General features: G+C 37.0%; 1 protein-coding gene and 1 long non-coding RNA gene across 4 annotated transcripts in view; one reads left to right on the forward strand and one right to left on the reverse strand.

Annotated features, from left to right (window-relative positions):
• The window catches only part of LOC139977167 (uncharacterized), a 187079-nt gene continuing 160705 nt past the window's right edge, over nucleotides 1-26374 (forward strand). The window contains exons 1-7 of one of the 3 annotated variants that reach the window (XM_071986380.1): nucleotides 1-278; nucleotides 1592-1664; nucleotides 7619-8411; nucleotides 21306-21576; nucleotides 21941-22240; nucleotides 23533-25271; nucleotides 25946-26148. In XM_071986380.1, the coding sequence (XP_071842481.1) occupies nucleotides 1633-1664; nucleotides 7619-8411; nucleotides 21306-21576; nucleotides 21941-22240; nucleotides 23533-25271; nucleotides 25946-26148 (3338 nt within the window). In that variant the 5' untranslated portion in view covers nucleotides 1-278; nucleotides 1592-1632. The remainder of the gene's footprint in view (nucleotides 279-1591; nucleotides 1665-7618; nucleotides 8412-21305; nucleotides 21577-21940; nucleotides 22241-23532; nucleotides 25272-25945; nucleotides 26149-26374) is intronic. The other 2 variants (XM_071986381.1, XM_071986379.1) reach the window with 2 other exon arrangements.
• Nucleotides 8557-15729, reverse strand: LOC139977219 (uncharacterized). Its single transcript, XR_011796480.1, has 2 exons — nucleotides 10500-15729; nucleotides 8557-10062 (listed from the first exon to the last, which is right to left on the reverse strand). It is a non-coding gene; the product is annotated as an uncharacterized lncRNA (long non-coding RNA).

A 26374-nucleotide genomic window follows, 5' to 3' on the forward strand; every position in this document is an offset into this window, starting at 1 on the left:
CGTTGTTTATCAGTCACGCGATCAGTATTGATATGTACAGTGCTGTTCAGTGTAATAATCTGCTTTCATATTGCCACTCATTTCTATTTATCGTATTTCCATAACGTCGTTCTTACTACTCTTACTACATTGGGGTAACTTCCTCCTCTTCGGGTTACATCAAGGGACTATTCGTGATCATTTTCAGCTCGGGTGTGTTTTAAGTTGACGAAGAAGGATTCAAAGGATCCTTGGTTCACACGGCAACATCACACAAGTGAAATAGAGTGGCTTTCAATGTAAGTGTTACGCTTTCTGTGTGTATTACATCAGTACACAGTTATTAGTATTATATTTGTCAATGGCTATGGTTTAGAAGGTAGCGTTATGGGGTACTCCGGTAGCGGGTATACTGTGAAACATAAGCTTAAAGGCACTGAAGACCCGCCCCAAACCGCGTGCGGCCATCTGAAAAAGTTAACTTTCTATTGCTTGCAAGTGACCTTTTGTTCGTGTCGCTACAAAATGCAGACAGTACAGTTATGAAACGTGATACCTTGTTATCTTTAGCTGGACCTGAGATGTCCATCGCTGTATCGTTTGTATACTGTGCTGTGGGTATTGACCGCAGCTGTATGTACTGACTGTACACTAGTGTCTAATTACCGACGGTAGCAAGCTGGAGTTTCTGGAATCGATGGTGGTGTTTAACACTTCTGTTACACCTCATTCGAAACTAGGTCAAATTAACGGCATAAGACGTTTCTTTTTGCGTGAGTCCTGAGAAAGATAGTCTATAGTATTAATTAACCAAGACCACCAAGACATTGTGCATGGAGAAACACAAACAATATAGAACTATTGCCAGATACGTTCATCAAATTTTGTGATGAATTAAGATTTCCGGTGATTATTTTAGACAATGAACTTCAGTTCAGCTATGGGAATATTCTTTGACTGGATTGATATTAGTATATCAGGTTTAAGCGTGAAGTTCTTATAGCGATATTACTGTAGCTTACATATCACTCCATAATAAAACATTCACTCTTAGTGAGTGGTCAACCTCAATTCAGATGAAAAACTGTAGACTCCTCTTGACGCTCTTGCAATGTAGACATATCTGACAACTCGTAAAATACTTAGTTCATTATTGGAACTCTTAATGAGAGAACTAACATGTTTGCATCAATATTTCTCACTGTTACACTATTATGTTTATAATACCATTTGATACTGTATTTGAGGTACATTTAAAAAATGATATTTCTACTAAATATGATCTAATTTGACTGTACTTAGTTCAACACATTAATTCTTCCAAAGATTCAATCACTTCTGGGACGCACTTATTTTATGCTGTTCATTTCTCAGCATCAATGAAACCTTGTATTCAAATTATGTGTTCCAAAAGTAGCCTATTGAACATGTCTACATACAGTAGAACAAACAACGATGTGCGTATGTTAGACATATTTATATATATACTTTTCAAATCAGTATATGTTAAAGATGCAATGCTGCTTACTGATACGAAAGATAGAAACAATTTTTGCACTTGTATTGTATGATTAATATGAACCTTTAATTAAGTACTATTATATCGGTTTACTTGAGCAGGATCGTGCGCAACTTTGAGAAATCTGTCAGAAGATGGACATTAGGAAGCGTCACATGATCACACCGTAAGTAATACCCTCTTTAGTAATATCCGCTTCATGTGACCCTCCTCCCACTTTACCGTCTTTTATGTCCCTCATGTCCCGTTCTCTTTAGACTGAAGGTTACACCCATCTCCCACTTCACAATTGCTTTATTGTAATATGTCATGAGTATATCCCTGTGTTCCTTTCAGCAATGATACGGTTAATTTCTTCCTCGGTTCTTTTTTCATTAAGTTGGCAGAGGCATAAGGAATTTGTTTGATCATGGAGCTATAAACAGAGCTCCATGGTTTGATGGTGATGTCGTTATTTTTGCGGGTGCGTCTGTGTGTATGCGACACTGTTTGTAAACACAATAACTCAAAAAGTATATGATGGCCGAAAGATGATGCATTGTATATGGATTTGTCTTTAAGTGAGTAAAAGAACCCAATTGAAATTGGTGGATGCAAATGGACATACGAGGTCAACAGATGTCAAAGTCTGAAAACCTTATAAACGAGATAACCCAAGAAGGTCAATGTCGTTAAACTTCATAGCCATAAGGCAAGCTCGGATGGACTTAATACTTGGTGTGTGTATTTACCTTACAGAGGACAATAATTTGTTGTTTTATATGGAGATTAAAGATCACTTGAGTTCAACACAGGTTACATTCTGAAATCCTTGTAAATACTCTTAATTAAAGCTTAGATGATATTCATACGTCGTATGTGAATCCATCTTAGCTAGTTCAAGAAACGTATTAACGTATTAACGTAGAAACGCCGGCGTCTCCCAGTCATGAGATCCCCGGTTCGATTCCCCGCCGACAGCAATGTGTGTCGTCTGGCAAGGGTGTTGTTCAATAACAACATCCCGACATGGACGTTAAATGGATGTGTGCCGAGAGATTGGCTTCGGTCAGCTTGCGAGTCTACAAGCCTCCATGGCTTCTTTCGCGAGTTCCTGCTTGCGGGAAGATCACATACACATACATACATACATTATGTTCTAATGAGGTCCAAATAATGACATCTTGTCATAATAGTAAAAATAACGCATAATTTTGATATAAACATAACTCCAAAATTAAAACTTCATACTTTGTAAGTCACTTTACCTTAGTGAGTACAAAGAAAGCATTTTTTTTAAGTTGAGTTCAAAGCTCATGAGAGGTCAATAGTGGTCAAAGTCTGATACTGTTGTCATGACGATCCCTCAAATATTGAAACTTGATTAGGCTGAATGTGTGGTATAGAGATCCATATTCTTGAGTACAAGAATCATTCTGTATTAATGGAGGTAAAGATCGTTTAAGGTTAAAAGTGATATAAGTCTGAGAATCATGGAATCACCATAACTCCAGAGGTGCGACTTGAATGAACTAAATAATTTTAAGTAGATTCACCTGGGTCAGTACAAATATATTGCTTTTAATGAGGTCAAAGGTCATTCTATATAAGACGTCAATGTCACTGATTCATTCAGGACTCGCCCGTGTGTAGAAACAAACAGGTATAGTAAGCACACAGACCTATAAATATAGTAATACTCATTGTTGAAATCTCAGTATTCATGAATGCGACCGCAAATCTAATTTTAAATTATTTATCTCTCTTCATAATGAAGCTATAGGTTTGCGCTCTCGTATTTGAGGCTGTGGAATATGAATATTAGAAGTAATGAGAAAAAATGCGGAATTTATATATTTTAAAATTCAAAAGTAAGTCTTATAGTGTGTTTGTGGGTGGGTGTGTGTTAGGTTGTTTTTTGAGATACACTTCATAGTAAAAGGCAGTGCGTTTGCTGATAAATGTAAACAACCGTTTTTTGTGAGTTATACATTTGGCATTGGCGGCAACAAGTTCGTTTTTAAAACATCGTTTCACGACAGCAAATAGTCTTAAGGAAACCTCACGATAGAGAAGAATATCAAACAACATTAACAAGTGAAATCCAAAACCTGTCAGTCAGAAGTTTGAAACTGAAACTAGAAGGATTATCCCGTTCTTAAATTTAGATTAAGAAGTAAATAAAACCGTTGTATATCCATGTCACTATATACATCAGCGCTTTGACTGCTATGGTGCAGACAGATGGTGGTAACTAGAAACATGCAGTAAAAAGTCATCTGGAGGTAAATAAGTAGCTCCATCTATTGTCGACGGACATGACTTAGATACTGACATGCAGCTTTCTTTAAATTCACTAGCTTAGACAGAGAAATGGCTTAGTGGCGTGGCATACGGTTCATCAATTGTTAATTTAACGTCCCCTCTGTTTTTTACGATCGATTCATCGGCGTCTGCAGCAAATATCTGAGCGGTAAAACAAACATCGGGATCTCGATAACCGGTTCATGATTGATTTACATTCAAAGAATCAGCATGTTAACTGCTTAACCGTCAAATATATTCCAAAGAGGCCCGGCGGGGTTTAAAGGGCCAAGCCCTCAGACATTGAAGCGTTTTAAAATATTTAAGTGGGGTAAAGTAAGGAGCAAAAGCCCCCCACCCCGCCCCCCGATATTAGTTCGCTTTAATTATATACCCTTTTGGTGGACTTACGAAGAGACGTATTTCATTGTAACTGTACGTAGCTAAGAAGGTGAATATATTTGGGGGGATTTTTGAACGTTGTCTATGGCGGATGGGTGCAAGGTTAATTTATTTTCGTTGGGATCCGCCTTACCAGACTATTTACGCCGCGGTGTTATTTCTTCTTAAGAGGATCATTCCTTTGGGATGTTTTTTTAGCCCTGCAGTGTCCTGGATCTGTGGAGGTTTGGATATTCTTGTTCTCGAATAGCGCTTTGAAACACACACACACACATACTACTTTTCAGAGAGATTTTGTTTTATATCACCGGAATTTGTTTAAAGCCCTGGTGGGGGGGGGGGGGTGACGAATTCACCAAAAGCTGTTAAAGTGTGAGAAATTCCTTCGCAGAGACTTGGAAGCATAATAATAAATGTGAGAGAAATGAAGTACATTTACATTAAGGGTACAAATAAATAATTGTAATCCCGATTCGATATTAGTGAACACAATCAAGTGCTGAAACACTAACCAAGAGACAAACCGCACCGCTCCAACACCTCTCAAGGGGTGTAAAACTAGCCTGAATTAGGTGTGATTGCCCCACCGCTCCCATTGATTGGTTGAATGTATGCTCCGTGTGATCCTCGTAGACTAGAATTTCCAATCAAACATTAATGTATCATTTTACTTTTATTATTGATCTTATTGAAAAGATGTCATACGGATAAAACGCCAAGTTTATCTATGAATGATTAGCCAAGTTTATTATTTACCTTTAACGTACCATTAAAGTAGTTTGTCGTATAAATGAGGTATTTGTATGATTTGATTAGTGAACAATGAAGAGCTGTAGATATTTTAAACGAAGTATAAGTTACCTATAGGCATTTCTCATGCCATATACAACCGTTATATGTCTTTGAAATATCCATATTATACTTGAACCACATGGACCTTTACGCATGACCCCTTCCACAAATCTATCTTATATGGTTCGCATTTCCGGTTTGGAGCTTAGAGACTGAACAGATTAACGTTGTACATGAGCAATATCATACATTTAGGTAATTCACTACAATACTCGTAATATTTGAAATTCCCTTCTGAATGTGCTTCTTTGTGGAGGATATAAGCGTAGGAAAGCGGGCCTTTAGTTCATGGAAATGCACTCTCTATATGATATATCATTACATTTAAGCCTATATTTGATAAGAATATGATGTACCCTACTGCGAAAAGCACCTTGCGGCCGCTTTGTAGGGTGTAAAACTTGATTTGATAATGAATTGTGGAAGCCCGCCATCTATTTACATTACCGCTTTATTAACACTTATTAATCCAGCACACTAATTGCTATAGCGCCATCGAATTGAAAACTTTCGCCCTGTTGTGTTTGCTTGTAAAATCGTGCGGAGGTCCTGCATGCATGGATCACTTCTTTTCTGTTAGGTGTTGTGCTTCTGATAGTTGGCCAAGGGACAGGTATCTTCCGACCAAGAGAAATTCATTAAAGAACTCTCAAAAGAGGAAGAAGGATCAGTATAGGGCGATATTGCCACGCATGCTGCAGAAAACAGCAAGCTTTGTGGAGAATTAAGGTCCTTAAGGTCAGCATATGGCCCCAAATTATAGCACGCTAAAATTGCTAGAAGTTTTCAAAATGTACTTTCCTTCAGGTTTTTACTCTCCAAATTGTTCTCATACATTTTTAAGGAACACACAAGATGACTGAAAATCCGAGTGAGGAAAATTTCCTTGAAGGTTGACATTAAAACAGTGTAAGAATTTTGACCAAAGGTGACCGGCATATTTGAATATATAAAATATTTAGGCCAACAGCTACAGTAGTATACCTTCAAGAGGTAAATTTCAATCCATTTAATTCTTTCAATAAAAGTAAGCAAAAAACTGAGCAAAAACAGCAAGGAAAAAAATCGCTAAGAAAGTAGGAAACGGGCGGGTAAGAAAGATATTGTATTATATATCATAAATATTTCCGCGATCGTTTCCATGAGGACGTATATACTTTGCTCGGATCCAATTTCGAGTTCCCGCTATTTCACCGACTTTTTATAATTATAGGCCTACGGTCGATCCCGTCAAGAGGAATATGACTAATGCTCCATCTCTAATTTGTGATATCATACGCTACGGCTTAATATTGTTGTCGTTGCGTCATATTACGCCATCCATGCATGCACCATATAGTGCCATTCCGTAAGAATTCTTACGGAATGGTACGGCGTAAATAGTTATATTAATTGCCACCTATTTTTAATTTTGCTGTACAACGATCCTATAGCTGTTCTTTGTTAATCTTTCCTGTCTTGCATTGCTTATTGCTTATTATTGTTGATGTATTAGCTGAAAATCGTTTAATTATTTAGCATTGGCGAAAGGAATGAACGGGAGGCGGCGGGAGAGCACATGTGGGGGATCATCCAGGCGCTCTTCAATTTAAAGCCCGTTCCACGGGCCAATCTCATACAAAAAAGTCCTGTATATATTTAAAAACAAGTCCTGTGCATATGGAACAGGATTCCTTCCAAACGAACAAGAAATCCAAAGATTCCATGATGCATGTAGAGGAATCCTTCATTATAAGCATGCAGGATGTTGCCAAATCCTGGCATAAATCCTGCAGGATCCTGCATAAAATCGGCCCGCAGGTTCCTGCAGGATTTTGCAGGACTTTTTTTGTATGGTATCGCCTCACACGTAACGTACAGATCTGAGCTCGCATTTAGAGCGAAATTCCTCTCAACGTACTCGATCCGTTATAATTGATTGTTTATAGTTGTTTGCTTATTTGCTTATCATATAGGCCTAGTTGTCTACAGTTTATTAAAATTGGCCTTTTGTACATTTTACTTGTTAATTGTTTCTTTTTTACGTTCTTTTCTTATAATTTGCACAGCTGGGATGGGCCGGTCAGCCTGAGAATATATATAAACTTAATCACTAGCTTCTGAGTAACCTTATTAAGCCCTCGCGCCTCATTGATCCACAATTATTTTATTGCTTGTTTAATTCTTAATTTTAATAATTAATAAATCACAGCATAATGTTCACCCGTGATCCGGGTGCTCGACGAAAGCCCGTCTTACGGGCCAATCGCTAATACTGTATGTCCTATGAATTGATACACTCAATCGTGTAAATAAAATAGCTATTTCCATATCCCAGAGCTCGTGTTTAGGGCGAAATTCCTCTCAACATGTTCGCAAATATACTCGATCCGTTAGTTTGTTTAGTTGTTTGTTTATTTGTTTATTTTTTGTTTATTATTTAGTATTGGGGAGGGTGCTTCAGCTTCCGTTATTTTCTTGTTTTTGTTATGAAAATGTACATTCTCCAGCGACTATATGCATAGTGTCTGACAACAATCTCCGTTACCATGGACACAGCCTTGTAAACTTGACCTAATATTGTACTTTTTTTGCCTTGTTTAGAGTTCATACTACACAGTTGCCCAGGTTTACCGGTGAAGGCGACTTGCTGTGCGATATGACGGTGGATTCTACCAAAGTTGCTGTTAGCGGTACCAACGAAGACACATCATTCATAGACCTGTTTGTATTAAACATTCCTGATTCTTCGTCGCCATTTATAACTCGGTTTTATTCTAAAGAATTTAAGAATCCTTCAAGATGGCGGCCTCGTCGTTGTGTTTCATTCTTGGATGATTCTCGTATAGTCACTGTGTGTGATGATCAGTTGGATGTCTTCAATATCAAGACAGACGACATACCCACATACAGTGATCTGTTACGCGATGAACCAGCCAAGTGTATGACTATCAGAGAGGAAGAGATATTTATTGGTTTGTCTTCTAACAAGGTGATTGTGTTTGATTTTAGTTTACATAAAATCAAGACAATCACCTTGGAAGGATTAGTAAGAGATTATCCTGTAGATATAACAGTTTATGGAGATAATCTGTTTATATCTACAGTCAAGTATAGAGCCATTAGATACAACATGGAGGGAGTGATGTTACATGAATACAACACACCAGGCTACTCACTAGCATACAGTATCACTGTAAGCAGTGAGTTTGGTCTGGTGTTTGTATCATGTTGGTCTCTCCCTGCTGTTGCTGTTGTTGTTTACTCTCTCTCTGAGAATCATACATTGTTTACTTTCCGAGTTATTAATGATTGGTTGAATAGAATCAGGATAAACGATGTAAACAGGTTTATGTTTACAGCAACAAGACGAGGAACACTGAGAGTATACAGCACAGTAAGTACAGTAGGATAGTGTAAACAAGTAAACATAGGAATTTTATTTTACATCTAGAATAATGAAAATAGGCTAGAAAAACTACCAAGTTAGGTATCAGTGACTGCGAACATTTCTGTAGATTACGTTTATTTGTACTTTGTTTGCCAGTCTTAGAAATAATATGAAATTTGGGACTCAAATTTTTAGTTGAAATTTTGTTGCAAATTTCAAACTGCTGATTGAGGAACACACAGTCAATACTATAGGGAGTTTCATATCAAATATGACTTAGTGCCATTTTTTTATTCATTTCACAGTACACAATCCAGCTTGCTAAGATTAGGTAATCCTACATAAGTGAATACGAACATCTCCTAAGAGCACACTTATTGCTATTTTGTGGCAATATCAATAAATTTAGTGAAAAAATGAATAGAAAATTTTAATAGGACTGAAGTAGCAAAACCTCTCATAGCAATTACATACATACAGCACAGGGTGAAGAAATTCCAAAATCCTCTGAAATTTCTTGCATTATAAAAAACTGTGTAGACCTCCAATAGAAACATATTTGGGTTCTGTGCATACGAACATCTCCTAAGAGCACACTTATTGCTATTTTGTGGCAATATCAATAAATTTAGAGCAAAAATGAGAAGAAAATTTTAATAGGACTGAAGTAGCAAAACCTCTCATAGCAACACATACATACAGTACAGGGCGAATAAATTCCAAAATCCTCTGAAATTTCTTGCATTATAAAAAACTGTGTAGAACTCCAATAGAACAATATTTGGGTTCGGTGCCTACGAACATCTCCTAAGAGCACACTTATTGCTGTTTTAAGGCAATATCAATAAATTTAGAGAAAAAATGAGAAGAAAATTTTAATAGGACTGAAGTAGCAAAACCTCTCATAGCAACACATACATACAGTACAGGGCAAATAAAGTCCAAAATCCTCTGAAATTTCTTGCATTATAAAAAACTGTGTAGACCTCCAATAGAAACATATTTGGGTTCCGTGCATACGAACATCTCCTAAGAGCACACTTATTGCTATTTTGTGGCAATATCAATAAATTTAGAGAAAAAATGAGAAGAAAATTTTAATAGGACTGAAGTAGCAAAACCTCTCATAGCAACACATACATACAGTACAGGGCGAATAAATTCCAAAATCCTCTGAAATTTCTTGCATTATAAAAAACTGTTCAGACCTCCAATAGAAACATATTTGGGTTCCGTGCATACGAACATCTCCTAAGAGCACACTTATTGCTATTTTAAGGCAATATCAATAAATTTAGAGAAAAAATGAGAAGAAAATTTTACTAGGATTGAAGTAGCAAAACCTCTCATAGCAACACATACATACAGCACAGGGCGAATAAATTCCAAAATCCTCTGAAATTTCTTGCATTATAAAAAACTGTGTAGACCTCCAATAGAAACATATTTGGGTTCGGTGCATACGAACATCTCCTAAGAGCACACTTATTGCTATTTTGTGGCAATATCAATAAATTTAGTGAAAAAATGAGAAGAAAATTTTAATAGGACTGAAGTAGCAAAACCTCTCATAGCAATTACATACATACATACAGCACAGGGTGAATAAATTCCAAAATCCTCTGAAATTTCTTGCATTATAAAAAACTGTGTAGACCTCTAATAAAACATATTTGGGTTTGATGCTAGAACATCTCCTAAGAGCACACTTATTGCTACACTTGTGGCAATATCAATAAATTTAGTGAAAAAATGAGAAATTTTTTAAAAAGGATTGAAAGCTGTAGCAAAACCTCTCATAGCAACACATACATACAGAACAGGGCGAATAATTTTCAAAATCCTCTGAAATTTCTTGTATTATAAAAAAACTGTGTAGACCTCCAATAGAAACATATTTGGGTTCGGTGCATACGAATATCTCCTAAGAGCACACTAATTGTTATTTTGTGGCAATATGAATAAATTTAGTGAAAAATGAGAAGAAAATTTTAATAGGATTGAACTTCTCATAGCAATTACATACATACAGCACAGGGCAAAAAAATTATAAAATCCTCTGAAATTTTCTTGCATTATAAAAACTGTGTAGACCTCTAATAAAGCATATTTGAGTTTGATGCATTAGAACATCTCCTATGAGCACACTTATTGCTATTTTGTGGCAATATCAATAAATTTAGAGAAAAAATGAGAAGAAAGTTTTAATAGGATTGAAAGCTGTAGCAAAACCTCTCATAGCGAGTAGCAACACATACATACAGTACAGGGTGAATAAATTCCAAACTCCTCTCAAATTTCTTGAATTATAAACACTGTAGACCAGTTCTAGACCTCCAATAGAAACATATTTGGCTTCGGTGCATACAAATATTTCCTAAGAGCACACTTATTGCTAGTTTTTGGGCAATGTTAATAAATTTAGAGAAGAAATGAGAAGAAAACTTTGATAGGATTAGAGAAGCAAAACCTCTCATAGCAACACATACATACAGAACAGGGCAAATAAATTCCAAAATCCTCTGAAATTTTCTTCCATTATAAAAACTGTGTAGACCCTTAATACAGTATTGTTACTAAGATTTAAAAAGTCTTGAAAACTCGCTCAGAAAAACTTATGTCCCTGCAGTCCATGAAAACATGCCCTTTAAAATACCCATACATGAACACACAATACTTAGTTATAATGACTCCTGACAAGACATTGGCCTGTACCCAACTGAAGCCCATAGTTATAGGTCAAGAAAGAAAAATTAAATTTATGATGAATTTTGTAGCTAATTATGAGCAGCAAATGACTGTCAAGTTCGGGAGCAGAAAATTTTGCAGTAAACTCTAACGGGGAAATCCCTCATTTAGTAATAATAACAACAACAAGTAGCACTCTAACCACTTCGGCCCATTTGCAACTTCTGACTTAGACAACAGGTTGCCATGGCAACAAACACCTTTGTTTAGGCTGCATGTACCTAAGCAACCCCTTGGACTAAAAGTAGGCTACAAAGCAGAGACTATATCACAAAGAATATCAGCTTTATCTGGTCTGATGGAATCTGTACCAATTAGGAGTGACTATTAGGGCTGCTAATACTTGCTATCATTCTAACAAAACCTTAATAGAGCCTCAGTCCTATCTACTAAAATATATTGCTACAACTCTTTCAACCCAGAAGTTGACAGTAAGTTCAGCAAATCCTGTCACCATGGCAACTAGTAAAAGTGTAGCACTGCATCATGGGATCTAAACATAGCTCGAATAGGTGACACTTATTACCAACTGAACAATAAAGATGAGTGCATTAGAGTGACGGGTAATGCTCGACATAATCACAGCAATACATAATAAAACTAATATCCCAATGTTGGCTCTCGTTGGACCAATAACCTGAAGCACTTTCAATTCTCTCACATTAATTCAATGTAGGTTAGGACATAGCTATACACAAATTATGGCTGAGGGAATATAAGTGCCATAATCAACCCTGTAAACAGCTATTAAACAATGTTCAGTTAAAATGATACAGAATTTACACACAATACAATTTAGTAATTATATGCTGTACCTGTAGTCTCACTATAGCTGTTACTGGTATTAATTCCTAAATAAATACATTCTTTGTGCATTCTGCCATCACAGGAGATCAATAAACTAATTAATTCAAATTACACTTAATAAAGGCTGGTACTCTGTGTGCACATTACTATCACAGAACTAACCTGCATAGTGCATACATTCACAGGTAATATACAGAAGGTATGCACAATGAAACTGACTAGGCTCCTAAGGGGTTTGGGGCAGGGTTAAAAGATGAACTCTTTACCTGTATTGAAATTAATGTAACTAATTTCTAACAGTCTTCTAGCTTGTCTCTACTGCAGATGCATGACAGCTTGGAGTCTCTTGGTGAATGGTAGAGTTGCTTGCAAACTTAAGTGTTTTTTTTTAGAAATTTAAAACAAAGAAGCTTTGAGAGAAATTATTTTTCCCACCCTAGAGACAAGATTTTACTTAAGCCTTAGTCACAAATTCTCCAGGAAGTAGGCAAACTGCCCACACCTTTAACTTATTCCTCCAGAGATTACACAGAACATGAAATAACTATAAAGACTTAATCAAGAATGAAACAAAGCCTGACCTATGAGTACTGGATTTGGAATTATCATCGCCACAGTCCTAGGGATGTTTGGGATGTTTTCATCCTATGATTCAGGAGAAGTGAATTTTTGAATCTTGCGCCAACTTAATCTAATATGATTTGAACATTGGAGAGTGACGTTGACGTTATCGCGTCACTTCGTTGGGGGGGGGGGGGCTGCAGGGATGCTATCATTAGCAAGCTACACTGTAGCGAGGAAAGTTAAAATTGCTGAAGTAAAATAGGGTGTATATGGAAATTTCCCTGTGAAGTTGCAAGTTAGCAACCTTTTGGAGAGCTAAAACTTTCCAGAGATCCCTACAGGTAACTAGTTCTTCTTCATAATATGTTCAATGTTGTTCAGATATTTGATATTTGTGAGATATTTTGAATCACTTTTAATAGTTCCGGCAGAAAAGAGAGGCCTCTGTGACGTCATTACGTTGTATTCACAGCCGTATGCAAATTCTGTAGACATTCCTGTGTAGTGAATCAAGGCCAATCTTAGTGAGATCTTTTGTATTCACAAGCATACGCGAAGTCTATACACACTCTTGTGTAGCGTATCAAGGCCAAGCTTTGAGTGAGATCTGATCGAGTGTGACTGATGTGACGCACTGACGTCTTGGTTGTAGGCCGGTCCTTAGATTCAAATTTTCTGGCAGGAAGGGCCAACGTTTCAAGCACTCTATCACAAAAACTACAATTCATCATATGGCAAGGCTTAATAGTGAAATACTAAGACAAAATATGATATGACAGGAAGGACTGGATCCCATTTTCCACTAGAAAATTCCTCTAACAAACAAGTCATAACAGAGCTTGTGGTAAAGCCTGCCAGAGACCACAAAGGGAACAGTGTGCTCCTCTTTAAAGCAAACAATGGGGCTAATGATCAGTGGTGTAGGAAGGTATTTTTGAGTTGGGGGGGAGGGCTGAAGACTGATGGCCAGCCTGGGAGAGGGGTCTAAGGGGACAGGGTGTCCCCCTCCCCTTTGGAATTTTTTTGCATTTCCAGGTGGCCTCAGATGCAATTTGGTGCAATATAGCACACTTCAACACCCGCTCCATTTTGTAAATAATTTTACATTTTCACCTGGCCTTAGATGCAATTTGGTGTTCCAAATGAGACTTTTTTCTCATTTGGAAATGGAAAAGGGGTTTTCTGACTTGCGAAGCGGGGGGGTGGAATGATACTTCTGCCCCCCGTATTTTTCACTGGGGGGCTGGCGCCCCCAGCCCCCACCCCGGTTCCTACGCCCTTGCTAATGATCATAGATTCACTGAACTCTGGGAAGACATAACTATGTAGAGAACAATAAGGACAAAATGGGAAAAAAGAGTGAAAGGGAATAGGTATGCTGTACAGGGGACAAAACTATAGACACTAATATTGTGAAATGGATTGGTACTACAATATTCAATTTGACATACTGTACTCTCATTAGCTACACAATGGGTAGCACTGAATATGGATAAACAGTGTCTTTGTTGAAAAGTTATATTTTTTGACAGGATAAGTGGAATTAAAGGTCTGCTTTATTGCCTGGCTAAAATATCTTAAAAACAAAATCAGTATGATCAGCACCATCACTTACATTTACCATTTGAGTTTGATCAGCTGCTGCAATGATCTACTCACATTTAACTGTACAGTTTGCATGCAATGTGACCAAGGCTGCACCATATTCCTGAGTAGCCCTAGGGTATACATGATATCTCAAAATATAAAACATGGATGGATGGATTGTCTGCTTCTAGTATGTGGATAGCCAATATTGAGTAGATAATTTAATATATAGAGTGGAGGGTCATTTGAGGTCAGCAGAAGTCACAATGTCAAGCCAGTTAAATATAGTAGCCCAACAAAGAAAATATGGATGTCAAACTTACTGTAGCAGGTGGATGCAGTGGCATCACCAGACTTTTCAGTCTGGGGGGCACAGGGGGGCACCAGCATTTCATGGGGGGCACTTAGGTGGTTACGGATCGCCCTCCCGGGGGAGGGGTCTAAGGGGAGGGGGTGGAAAATTTTCGCATACGGAGGATGGGCTAGATGCAAAATGGTGCCACATTTGATGCTAAATTCGTTCTGAAGATATCTCCAGAAATTGCTATTTTTGAGGTAATGATTTTAACAACGCGCAGAATTTTGCAGAGGATATGAACCACATGCTGTCGATATTATGCCTAACCCTATCAATAGAACCTATATTTGTTGAATTAATGTGTGCATGACTCCCGACTCCTCTCTTGTCCTTCTCGTTTTCTCCCATTTTTATCTCAATACATTACATGTATAGAGATATTGTAACAGTAAGTGGGACTCTCTCTTCTCTTAAAAATTTTTCAGCGTCTTCATACAAAGTTCTTTTTCTCTGGAATTTCCAGAGCAAGCATATATCATATAGGCCAACAAAAGTTACTATTTTTTATTCCAGAATTGTATCCATTCTATGACTTTTTCACCGATTTATGTCCAAATTTGGCCAAATCCCTCTGAAAAACAGTTGAAATGAGGCCTTTTTGCACACGCTCCAAAACTTGTTTGTTTCATTGTTTTTGATGATTAAGCCCCGCCTCCAAGTCTTGTGTAGCAGATTGGCTATGACTCAAGCCCCGCCTCCAAGTCTGGTTTGTAGCAGATTGGCTATGCCTCATGGCAGCTACATGTTAGATATACGAAAATGGTCACCCTCACGACCAATGCACACTAATTCCATATACACATTGTTGTGCATTTAATTTATATTAGGACTTCGTCTGTTTATAGCTCCATGGTTTTAGTAATATCAATTTAAGGATTGTTCTTTTGTTCAGGTAGTTTTTCAGAGCAAGAGTCATGATAAGTTTGTTTGATTGCCCATCAGGTATTTTGTATAATTACGTATACACTTTGTTGTGCTGCTGAATGCTACAAGTTTAGGCTAGGCCTAATGCATTCTATATTAGGCCTTCATTTAGTAATAGCCACATTAGCATTGTACTGGTGGTGTTCAGGCAGTTTTGGGCCATGGTACAGTAAGTTTGTTTGATTGCCTTACAGTGTGTTTTAAATTTTAAGTTAAGTTTCCAACTTATATATTAACTGTGACTCCATAAATTTAACATAATGTTAATGGGATAATACAACAACTATTCATTTGGAATAGAGTGTATATTGTGCATTTCTAGAATGAAGCATCATTATGAATTAACAGCTTGTTTGGTATATTTCACTGGAGTATGTATAAAAGAGGAGCCGGCCATAGCATTACAACTTTTATAAGACTATAAAAATTGGATAAGGTTATGTCTTATTTATAAGGATATAATAAGGTTATAAGAAGTACTGTATGTTTAGCTTTCTTTTGAACCTGTGATGTTTGACATCAAATATACAAAGAATTAAAAGAAAATACTAAAATGGAGAGGAACTGGGGTGGCTATTAGGGGAGGAGGAGGCCACCCATCACTTTCAATTTAAAACTTATATTCTACATATGTACATTATTTTTTCCAAGTCATAAATCCACGAAATCTTCATGTCAAAATTATTGAGATGGAAAAACGTGGGTTGTTTTGATAATTGGAAGTGTACACAGTTTTGATGGTAGTCACCACTACAGTCTACAGTAACCTACAGTAGGTCGATAGGCCTAGCTTTCTCAAGGCGGGCATCAAGAATATGGTTGAGTTGTTCGCCTCTTCTTATTTGACTGTTGTCATTGACGTCAAACTATATGACCAAAAATATTATATATATTGATATTGATAATTGTAGAGACTGAGCAAAGATAAGAAACTAGGAATCAAAATTAGAACTTCCAGTATTGAGATACTGCGTCATTGATGCTCTTGTCTATTAAGATGTAACAGGTTCCAGCATCGTTATTGGCTCGTATCAGGGATCTCACCATGCAATCCAAAGTTTGATCACACATCGAGTATGGCTCAGTATGCAGGTGTGAACATTCGCCATTTGTTCCTACAAGCATCTGACCTCAAATGACCTCTGCACCCCCTACACAACAGGGTTAATATATGGGTCCACAAAAAATACGGGATTCTCAAATTTGTTTCGAAATCAAGGTTAGGGTTCAGAGCAACGATATTACTCATCGGTCCAGAAAAAAATAAAGCGCGTTCTTTCATGTTCTGATGTCAGAATCATGAGAAAGGTCCAGAAATAGTGTTGTCTGGAGAGAAGGGGTGGCCTACTAATTTTCAGGAATTTGATTGGACTGCACCTAGTGATTCTCTGAATATTCGTCCTACTTCCTAGGAAATAAAAACACGGCTGCAGCACAGCCAGAACAGGGAAATTCATTGTTTTGAACGATGAGTCATGTAGCTCGCGAAGCGGATGTGTATAGCGGCTGGTAAGGCGTGAGCACTGACACATTCAATGTAAATATTGACACCTGTTGTGATGGCGCGGGTTACGACTTCGATACCCGACGGTCAAGGATAAACTTTTTCATTTTCTCGCAGCTCATTTGAAGAAAATACGAATGACTGTGCTTCTTTGTCCATATGAAAAACCAACTCAGATGATGGGAGTTGAATATAACAAAATATATATATATATATTTTTACCAACCCAAATCTCAGATGGGGGGGGCACTTGGGGGGCACTAGGTTTTCCAGGGGGCACGTACCCCCCTGGCCCCCCTTGGCGACGCCACTGGGTGGATGTCATGTAGAAATGAATCACATTATTTTTGGTTCCCTGCTTTAGCAAAAGGATCCTATGTAGTCAACGTGTGTGTGTGTGTCTGTAACAATTGCTTGGGTACACCGTAACTCAACAAGGAAAAGTTGAACTTAACTCAAACTTGGTATTTAGATCCGCCATAGTGAGAAGGTGGGCCTATTGTTTTCGGTACCTGTAAATGTCAGTTCGGGCAAAAAAACCAAAATAATAAACAAAGCAATAACTCCCATTGACAGGGTCCGACATGTTTTTTTTTTTGGAACTAGTTGTAAATGGGGTAGGGAATCGTTTTCAAACATAACAGTCGTGTGATTCAAGGTCAAAAAGGTAAATTAGGGGTCAAAACTAGTATTTTTGCGATTATAATTTGAGAACAAAATATCCGTCAGGGTTCGGAGTTATACTATAGTAATCCATTAGTAGACCGCATCTTTGTGGCCTTTGACCTTATGTGACGTCTGGTGACCTGTGTTAGTTTTAATTTGGTTATTTGAATTTTTAGGGCCATATTCAGATCTCAAATGGTCTTCTGATCTAAAATGTCCATAGGTTGACCCTGTGCGACCTTCGGGTACATAGTCATCATAGGTTAAGTTTTTTTTTTTTTACAAATATGCTCAATTTAGGAGATACAGGGCAAAGAAAAAGAGTTTGTCAATATTTTGATATATGATAGAGCTCTGTGTGCTCTATAGACAAAACTAACTCCCGCTTCGATCGGACACCCAGTTCTTAAGTTTTGAGGGGCCAAAGGTTGGATTTGATACCTTTTTAGCAATAGCCTTTATGTGTGTACATTGGAGTGCATAACAATTTTGGGATGGAGTGCACATCTTCAAGGGGAACATTATGAATAAAAACAGTCATGTCATCTAAGGTCGCTTATTGGCAAAAAATCTGCCCCACTTGCTCAATTTTGCAACAACTTCCAATTACAAAGGCTTAAATGGCTGATATATTGGGACCAGTTGTGAATTAGGTAGGGGCACATTTTCCAAACTAACCCTTATGTAATCCAAGGTCACCAAAGGTCTATTATGGGTTAAATATGTTTTTTTTTGTGTGCAATAACTTGTGAAATTCCCACTGACAGAGTCTGACATTGTTGATATTTTAGGACTAGTTGTGAATGGGGTAAGAGATCGTTTCCAAACATAACATATGTCATCTACAGTAAGGTCGCCTATGGGCAAAAAACTGCCCAATTATGCTAATTTTTGCAACAACTTCCAGTGAAGAAGTCTGACATGGCTGATATATTGGGACAAGTTGTGAATGAAGTAGATGCACATTTTTCTAAAAAAAGGTTATGTAATCTAAGGTCACCAAAGGTCAATTATGGCTCAAAATGAGTTTTTTGGGGGGCAATAACTTGTGAAACTCCCACTGATGGGGTCTGCCATGGTTGTCATTTTGGGACTATTTGTGAATAGGGTAAGTGATCATTTCCAAACATAAAGGTCATATGATCCAAGGTCAAAAAAGGTCAATTATGGGTAAAAAACTCAATCTCCAAACTGATCAATATTGTCCATGGTTGACCCCTGTGCGAATTTCATGCGCAAAGTTATCAGAGGTCAAGGTTTTGTTTGGTTTTGAGAATGTTAATTGACCTCACATGACCTTGGAATAGCGCCTCCAGTGACCTGTATTAGTTTTTATTAAGTTGATTATATGAATTTTTGTGGCCATATTTTAAATGTCCATGGGGTGACTCCTGTTCAACCAAAGTTATTAAGTACAGTTAGGCTGATTCTGCAGTTCTTATAAACAAATGTAACAAAAGTCAACAGATTCTCAAAAGTACCAATCATTAATTTGTGATATTTATGGCAATGATATCGTGTGTGTACATTCAACCCTGAAATAACAATTTTAGGATAGTGCTTCTAAAGTCCTTATAAGCAAGGAACCATAGTGCCCTTGGGCTCTTGTTCAGTAATTAGATGAATCCTGCTTTCATGAAGGTCAAAAATGGGAAATTCTTGTAAAAATGACACAGTATGAAAGAGAAACATTGATGGGTCTCACTGTAGTCTAGCACATGAATATCCCTCAATTGATAAGGTGAACTCTTTATCTTTCGATCGTGGTCATAGGTCATTTGAGGTCAGCAGGGACAAAATATGTGAAAGCCTTGTAATTTTAAGTGATGTCTTGATTCGCAACCAGTTATTTCGTCAAACCCCTATTGTAGTTTGCCATTTTGGTGTCTAATTCAGTTCCTATGCTGAAAGCATCACAAACCTACTGTATATTATCAAGTTTGCTTGTACTCCTGTGTATTTGTGTGGGTGTATTACTGTGTCTGCATGTGATGCCTAAACACAACAAATGTCAAGACTCCAGCCAGTTGGATTTGGTGTATTTAAGCAACAATGTTTCTTAAACTTTACACATGCAGTTTACAATGCCATCTAGCCAGAGTTTGACGTGGGGGAGGGAGTCTCATGTCCCCCTGAAAGAGGGGTCTCAGACACAGTATTGTCCACCCATTGGATAATTTATTTGGGTTAGGGGTTAGATACAAAATGTGTATATCATTTCCAACATTCTAACTGCAGTGTGCAGTTTAAGATTTCACATTTTTGAACAGACTGTGGCTACCGCCCTGCACATACACCAAACAACTTGGAGGACATTCTAGATTAGTTTTGTTAGAAAATGACAGACAATGGCTACAGTACAGTCCCCTGTATACACATTAAAGCATGTTTACTGTAGATGACATCCGACAGGACCAAAACCTTCATAAATTTGTAAAACATCACAAATCTGCAGTGTAGACTATGTACACTTAACAATGAAGCCCTATACATCTCAATACCTCAATGTATTTGGATATATTTTGTAATGCTTGACAGCATCATGGTGTTTTGCTTCTTCTGCAACATTGCTTGAGCAATGCTTTTGAAATATTTTCTCTTGGTTCTACATGGCATTGTTTACAAATTAGGTAATACTTTTTTTAGCCTTTAAGCATTTCAGGCACAAATTATTAGGCAATTATGGCTTAATTTGATGCATTAATCATCTGTGGTTACATCTCATCTGATAGAAGGTTACATCTAGGTGTCAACCACAGTTTTGCTGTAACCACCTGAACTACTGGTTCCAGAAATGCTTGCAAGCATAGGCAGTAAAGCATAAACAAAGGATGTTAGGCATCTGAAGTTTAGAGAGCTCTGTGCAAACGTGACCAGTAATACCACTAGTAGCCCAGAAGTGTCTTGTTTCCTTCTTACCTGGCAGAAAAGCCTTGATTTGACAATCAAGGTACAAAAGTCAAATAAGCTTAGATTGAACTGTTACAAAGATATTGTTTGCTTGAAAGTACTGTATATTATACAATTGTGAAATCATATCAAGTTTGAAAGGTCTTTTTCAGTGAGCAGATAGCTAGTGCTCTTTTAACGATATTTTGTTTGTTGGAATTGGCTTTAAAGAACTGTACATACTGAAGGATACATATTGTTTGTCCTTAAGTCATATTGAAAAGTAGTATAGATCAGTAATTACTTTTGCACATTACATTGTGTACATTGAAATTTCTGTTAACAAATACAGTATACCCTAAATAATGTACACCTACAATAACTTTCTTATCTGATTCACTGAGCATCAAAGTATGAGCACATCAGTAGTATTGAGTTTCTGCAGCCTTGCTCCAGAGGTCATACAGTAGGTCAGTTCACATAAATATCAATAAGATTTTAGAAAACAAATGCGAACACACACAGGTAACTTTAGATGTGGTTTGTAGATTTTCTGTCCTTCCTTACAATATATTTGATGTATATCCCATTAAGCCGATCAGAGGTCAATACCTACAGTAGCTGCTTTGACTTCACTTAGTGTGTGGATCTTCTGTGCGAGTAACCAGAATCTTACTCTCTTATGTGGAGCTCAAGAGAAGTTCAAGTCTCAGACCAGCTGTTGGTTACATCTCAAACATCACGTTTGAGAAATCTTCTGACCAAGGCTAGTCTAAAATGACAGTTATTGATGTGATTAGTTGGCAAAGATTTACTAAATCAATGGATTTATTGTTTTTTCTCTCTTCCATAGGCATCCATGTTGACCTTCAGCCATCTCAAAGAAGAACTGTCTTCCAAGCTCACCCAAACTGACTGTGGGAAGTTAGGCCGCTACTTTTCACTACCACCCGATCAAGTGAAGACCATTATTACAAGTCCCTCGTACTCCAAGAATTTTCTGCTTGCCCTTGAAGAAAGAGGATTCATACACCCTTCAAATGTGAATAGATTAACTGATGCACTAACTGAGCTGAAGATCAACCATACTCACTTATTAACAGAGACGTACATGAAGCTGAGAGGTAGGCCCCTAATCACTAGCTCTCTTGTAATTGTGTATTTTGCCTCACCTTTGGTACCTCCAAAATGCACTTACTTAAAAAGCCATACCCCTGCCCCCAACTTGCCCTATACCCCTCCCCACCCTACCCCCCCAGAAAGATCCCACTTTAAATATTGATACATAACACAGGTGGTGATTTACTCTAGATGCTGGCAACCAAAATGTGCACACCAAAACATAATACATATGTACATTTGTACAAGTGAGCAAAAGTCACCCTGTGCCATGATGTGGATTATGCATTTATCAGTGTGCCTGTACGTATCTGTGGATATTTAACAAAATTGGACACTTAATTTAATGTTTCACCTTAAACATTTCAGATCAAGAGACTGAATACGATAGATTCCTCGCCGGCCTCTCTGCTCATTTGACATTTTCCATAACAGTGAAACTGTGTGAAAACTTTGAAGTTACTGATAAGAACAAGAACACAGTTATCTCCAGTCAGAATCCAGGACTTTCCTTCCTCCAGACAATTGATAAGATGGGTATCATTAATCCTTCTGATGTCAGCAAATTAGAGACTCCTTTAGAGGAATATCGTCTTCTCCAGGCAGTAGCTAAGATACACGAATACCAGTCCTTGGTACTTTCTGACGAAACTATGCCACGAGATGAAGGTATTGTAAATTCATGTGTATGTAACAAACTTTTATACCTGGCCACTGGTACAAGTTTCATGCCAGTTTTAAGGAACATTCCTGACTTAAGACTTCATAGCTCGAAAACAGTGAAACACACAAAATGCACTCATTATCTAAAAATATTATGTGTGGATTATAGGATATTTTAGGAATATAATGAAGATACTGTATAATATAATATATTATATATTTTAGATATAATATATTAGCTATAATATATAGATATAATATATTTTAGGGATATAATGAATATATATATTATATATTTACATCTTATATCTTATATAATATATTTATATCGTATATAATATATATTTATATATCTTATATAATATATCTTATATAATATATTTATATATATATAAGGGATATAATAAATATATAATAAACATATGAATATTTTAGGGATATAATGAAGACTGAGATGTGAAAATATGTTTTGAACTGAAGCACATTGATGGAACTCACAGCTTCATAGCATTGTATGTTGTTGAGAAATATAATAATGCAGGTTTTCACTTTAGTATGATGAGTGCATTGTTCTAGTACTGCGTTATCTGTGATGTCATACAGTGACTATACAAACAGGTCTTTCTTCTGTAAAATTAAAGTTATTATATTAATCCTTTGAAAATGTCTTAGTCGTGTCCCAGGAAGCTGCAGTTTGCAGTGTACTCAAATGACTTCACAATTAAACAATGCTCCTAATCATGGAGGAGTCCTACTTTATCAGTGAAAAATAAATAAAGAATTTATAAATAAATACATAATATTCACATTTTAATATTTTAATTAAAATTTTTAATTTTAATATATACATTATATATATTTATAAATATATATATATATATATATAAACTAAATAAATAAATAAATTCTTTCCATTTATGACAGCAATCATTGTATATTATGAATGAAATATAATAACATCTTGGTTTCCAATTGCTTCAAGTCTGGATGTATGACACTATATTTTAACATTGCTGTTTGTATTACTGAGTAATTTTTAAACTGACTAGCGTGTTTGAGCAATGACAGTGTCTTAGTTGTGTAAGGAGTGAGTTACCTTTACATTTGAAGACTATACTACTGTAGTTGTTAATAAATGTTACCAAAGATACAGTGTTACGAGATTGCCCAAACTATTGATATTAAAGCACACTTGTTTTTCAGTATGGTAGATATTCTTTATATTGTCATAAATTGTGAAACATTTTAACTTGTTTCAATAGAAATTGAACTGTGCTTTCTGTTTCCTTGTTTTAAAGACAAAGAGAGCTTATTCCTGAAATGCTTACAACAGAAGATGAAGAGTTGGTTTGAAACAATGACTCCTGTCCCCTGGATGAAGTCTTGTCAATGGAAATCTAACGATCTCTTTATAGCCAGCCGCTTAGTCTTAACTAATTCTGGTTCAAAAATATCTAGCAGAGAAGTTGACCGAAAATGTAAGCTGCACTACCTAGATATCTTTACTGATGAAAGACTAAAAGCAGAGACTCGAATCATTCTGGAAGGACAGCCAGGCTCCGGCAAGACAATGCTCTCCTCTCAGTTGGCCTATGACTGGTGTTGTGGAAAGCTTATGGATATCCCCATTGTGATCTATCTGCCCTTGAAAATTGTTGATGACATGACAATTATTCAAGCTATCAAGAAGTTCTACATCCGTAAAGGCATTCCCATAACAGAAGAGGATATTGAGTCTATGCTTAACAGTGATAAGAAGAAAGTCTACCTCATATTGGATGGGTTAGAAGAATACAATGGTGTAACCAAAGATGGAAGTCCCTCAGAGGTCATGAGAGTCATGACAAAGGAGGAACTGTCCAACTGCATTGTTATAATCACAGCTAGGACAGACTATGCCAAGCATCTACCTCCAGGTCCAATGTTGAAGATAGGAAGCTTCGGTGAGGATGAGAGGAATGAATACATTGAAAAAGTCTACTCTGATGATGTCAAAAGGCAAGAAGAAGTAAAGGAATTGATTGATAATGTTCCATTTATTCTTGATCTTTGTAATGTTCCACTACTCTTTGTGCTGTTAGTACATAACATTGATAGATTAGGAAAGTCACACAAGGTTCAGCTTGACAGGGTTACTCCTTTTGTGAAGGCCGTTGTAGACATTCTGTGTCCTATGCAGGATGAGGAAGACAAACATAGTCATCTGTCTGGCAAGAAAACATACGTTACATTGGAGGAACTTGCATTTAATGGCCTCTGTAAAGGAAACCAACAATTGTTTTGGCAGAAAGACTTTGTGGATAGAAGTGTCACTAATAGCAGTGCATGGATAGATTCTGGGATACTTGTTGTTGAGGAAGGAACTCCATTTAATTCCACTGATAGGAATCTTCAGACTGACTCAGGCAGTGGAACTCCCCAGACTGATTCCATCAGTGATGAGTCACTGAACACATCTAATGTTACTTCAGAGATGAAGAGAGGGGCATCCCCTGATCCTGATCTCTCAGCATCTGTCAGTCAATCAGAGAGTAAACCAATATTGGAATCGAAAGAGAAAAAATCAAAACCTTTACAGAAAGGAAAAGCTGCAAAATATGTTTCTTTACAGGTTAAATTCCTTCATAAGTTAATCCAAGAGTGGTTTGCAGCACAGTATTTAGCTCTCCTGTTCTGGGGTCGCAAATCAACTGAACACCATTACAAGTATCAATTGTTCAGAGAACACTTGGTTAACATAGACCCAGCTGATCTTCATTATGTCTTGCGCTTCACTTGTCACATCTGTCCTCCCAGCTTTCATGTCATTGCCAGTTTTCTAATGAGAGACTTTAAAACAGGAGATGGGGAGATTCCTGATTACATCATGAACTGCATCTGCCTCTGTTTTGCTGAGTATGATGGTTACAAAGGACATAAGGTCAAGGACATTGTCAAAGAGATCTGTAGAAGAGAATCCGTCAACTTCAGCTCTGGAGATAATCGACTTCTGCTGAGGTCAAAGGTTTCTATGCTCACCTTTGCTTCAAGATCAAAGGTAAAGTGTGAATACAACTTTCTTAGCTCAAATACACAGCAAACCTCTGCTTATATCCCGATATCTGTGATACATCATCTGAAGTGTGCATGAATACAACGTTCAATTTTCCAGTGTCAAGTACAGCATCAATCTGTAGGATACAAAATTCAAATCTAGTATGTTGAGATATTGATGATGTAAGTATATGTTACCTCTTGAAATGTAGCTCTCATTCCAGAGAACAAATCTGATCTTTAGTACAAGATCGACCCGATGTACTCATTCTGGTTATATATCAGACTAAGATATGAATTGATCTACAGGTATGATACAGTGACAGATCATTCTGAGATGTGTGAATCATTTTTAATACAACATGATCATACACTGAAGGCTGAACCATCTATTTAATTTACAAGATCAGTGTATCGTAAAGTACACATTTCGTCAATGATATGAAACAAAGGTTGGCTATTAATCAATCCTTAGTGTTGCTTTAGGATATTGTGATGCATGGGACATCTTTAGCTGATTTTGTGCACTACATGGCACATATTACAATGTTCATATATCTTCACTAGCAAACAAAGTTAATCTTAATGTCTCTCTTCAGGTTTCTAGGTTTATGTTTTCCATTTGTTGGGTACTGATTTCAGGTTGACATACTAAAATATCTGTGAATTATTCTCCAGATTCCAATCAAATGTCTGAAGCTTTCAGATGTTGTGGAAAAAATTACAGAGAAAGCCCTGATCTTGAAGGCTGATGTCTCGCTGGGAGTTTTGAATACTCTGAGGGCTATTGAAGTGAATCGGTGGGACCAGAAGCTGATTGAACAAGATTATAAAGATCTCATTAAATTCATTATCAACAATGAAAAGGTTGAAGTAGCACGGTGAGGATAATTCAAAGTTGGCAAACCAAACTAGAGCTTTCGTTCTATGTGATATTGAAAATAACGATCTATTGCAATGTGTGATTTATAGAGCTAAATCGCTATTCGAAGAACATTCAGCAGAAAAATCTCCAAACATTTGATTTCTTTGAACAATGGGAACCATGTAAAAGGTTTGGCTTTCTCACTGCATCATTGATTTTTGTGACAGTCTGCTGCTACGAGA

Source organism: Apostichopus japonicus, chromosome 12 (genome assembly GCF_037975245.1).
Source record: "Apostichopus japonicus isolate 1M-3 chromosome 12, ASM3797524v1, whole genome shotgun sequence".
NCBI classification, from domain to species: Eukaryota; Metazoa; Echinodermata; class Holothuroidea; order Aspidochirotida; family Stichopodidae; genus Apostichopus; species Apostichopus japonicus.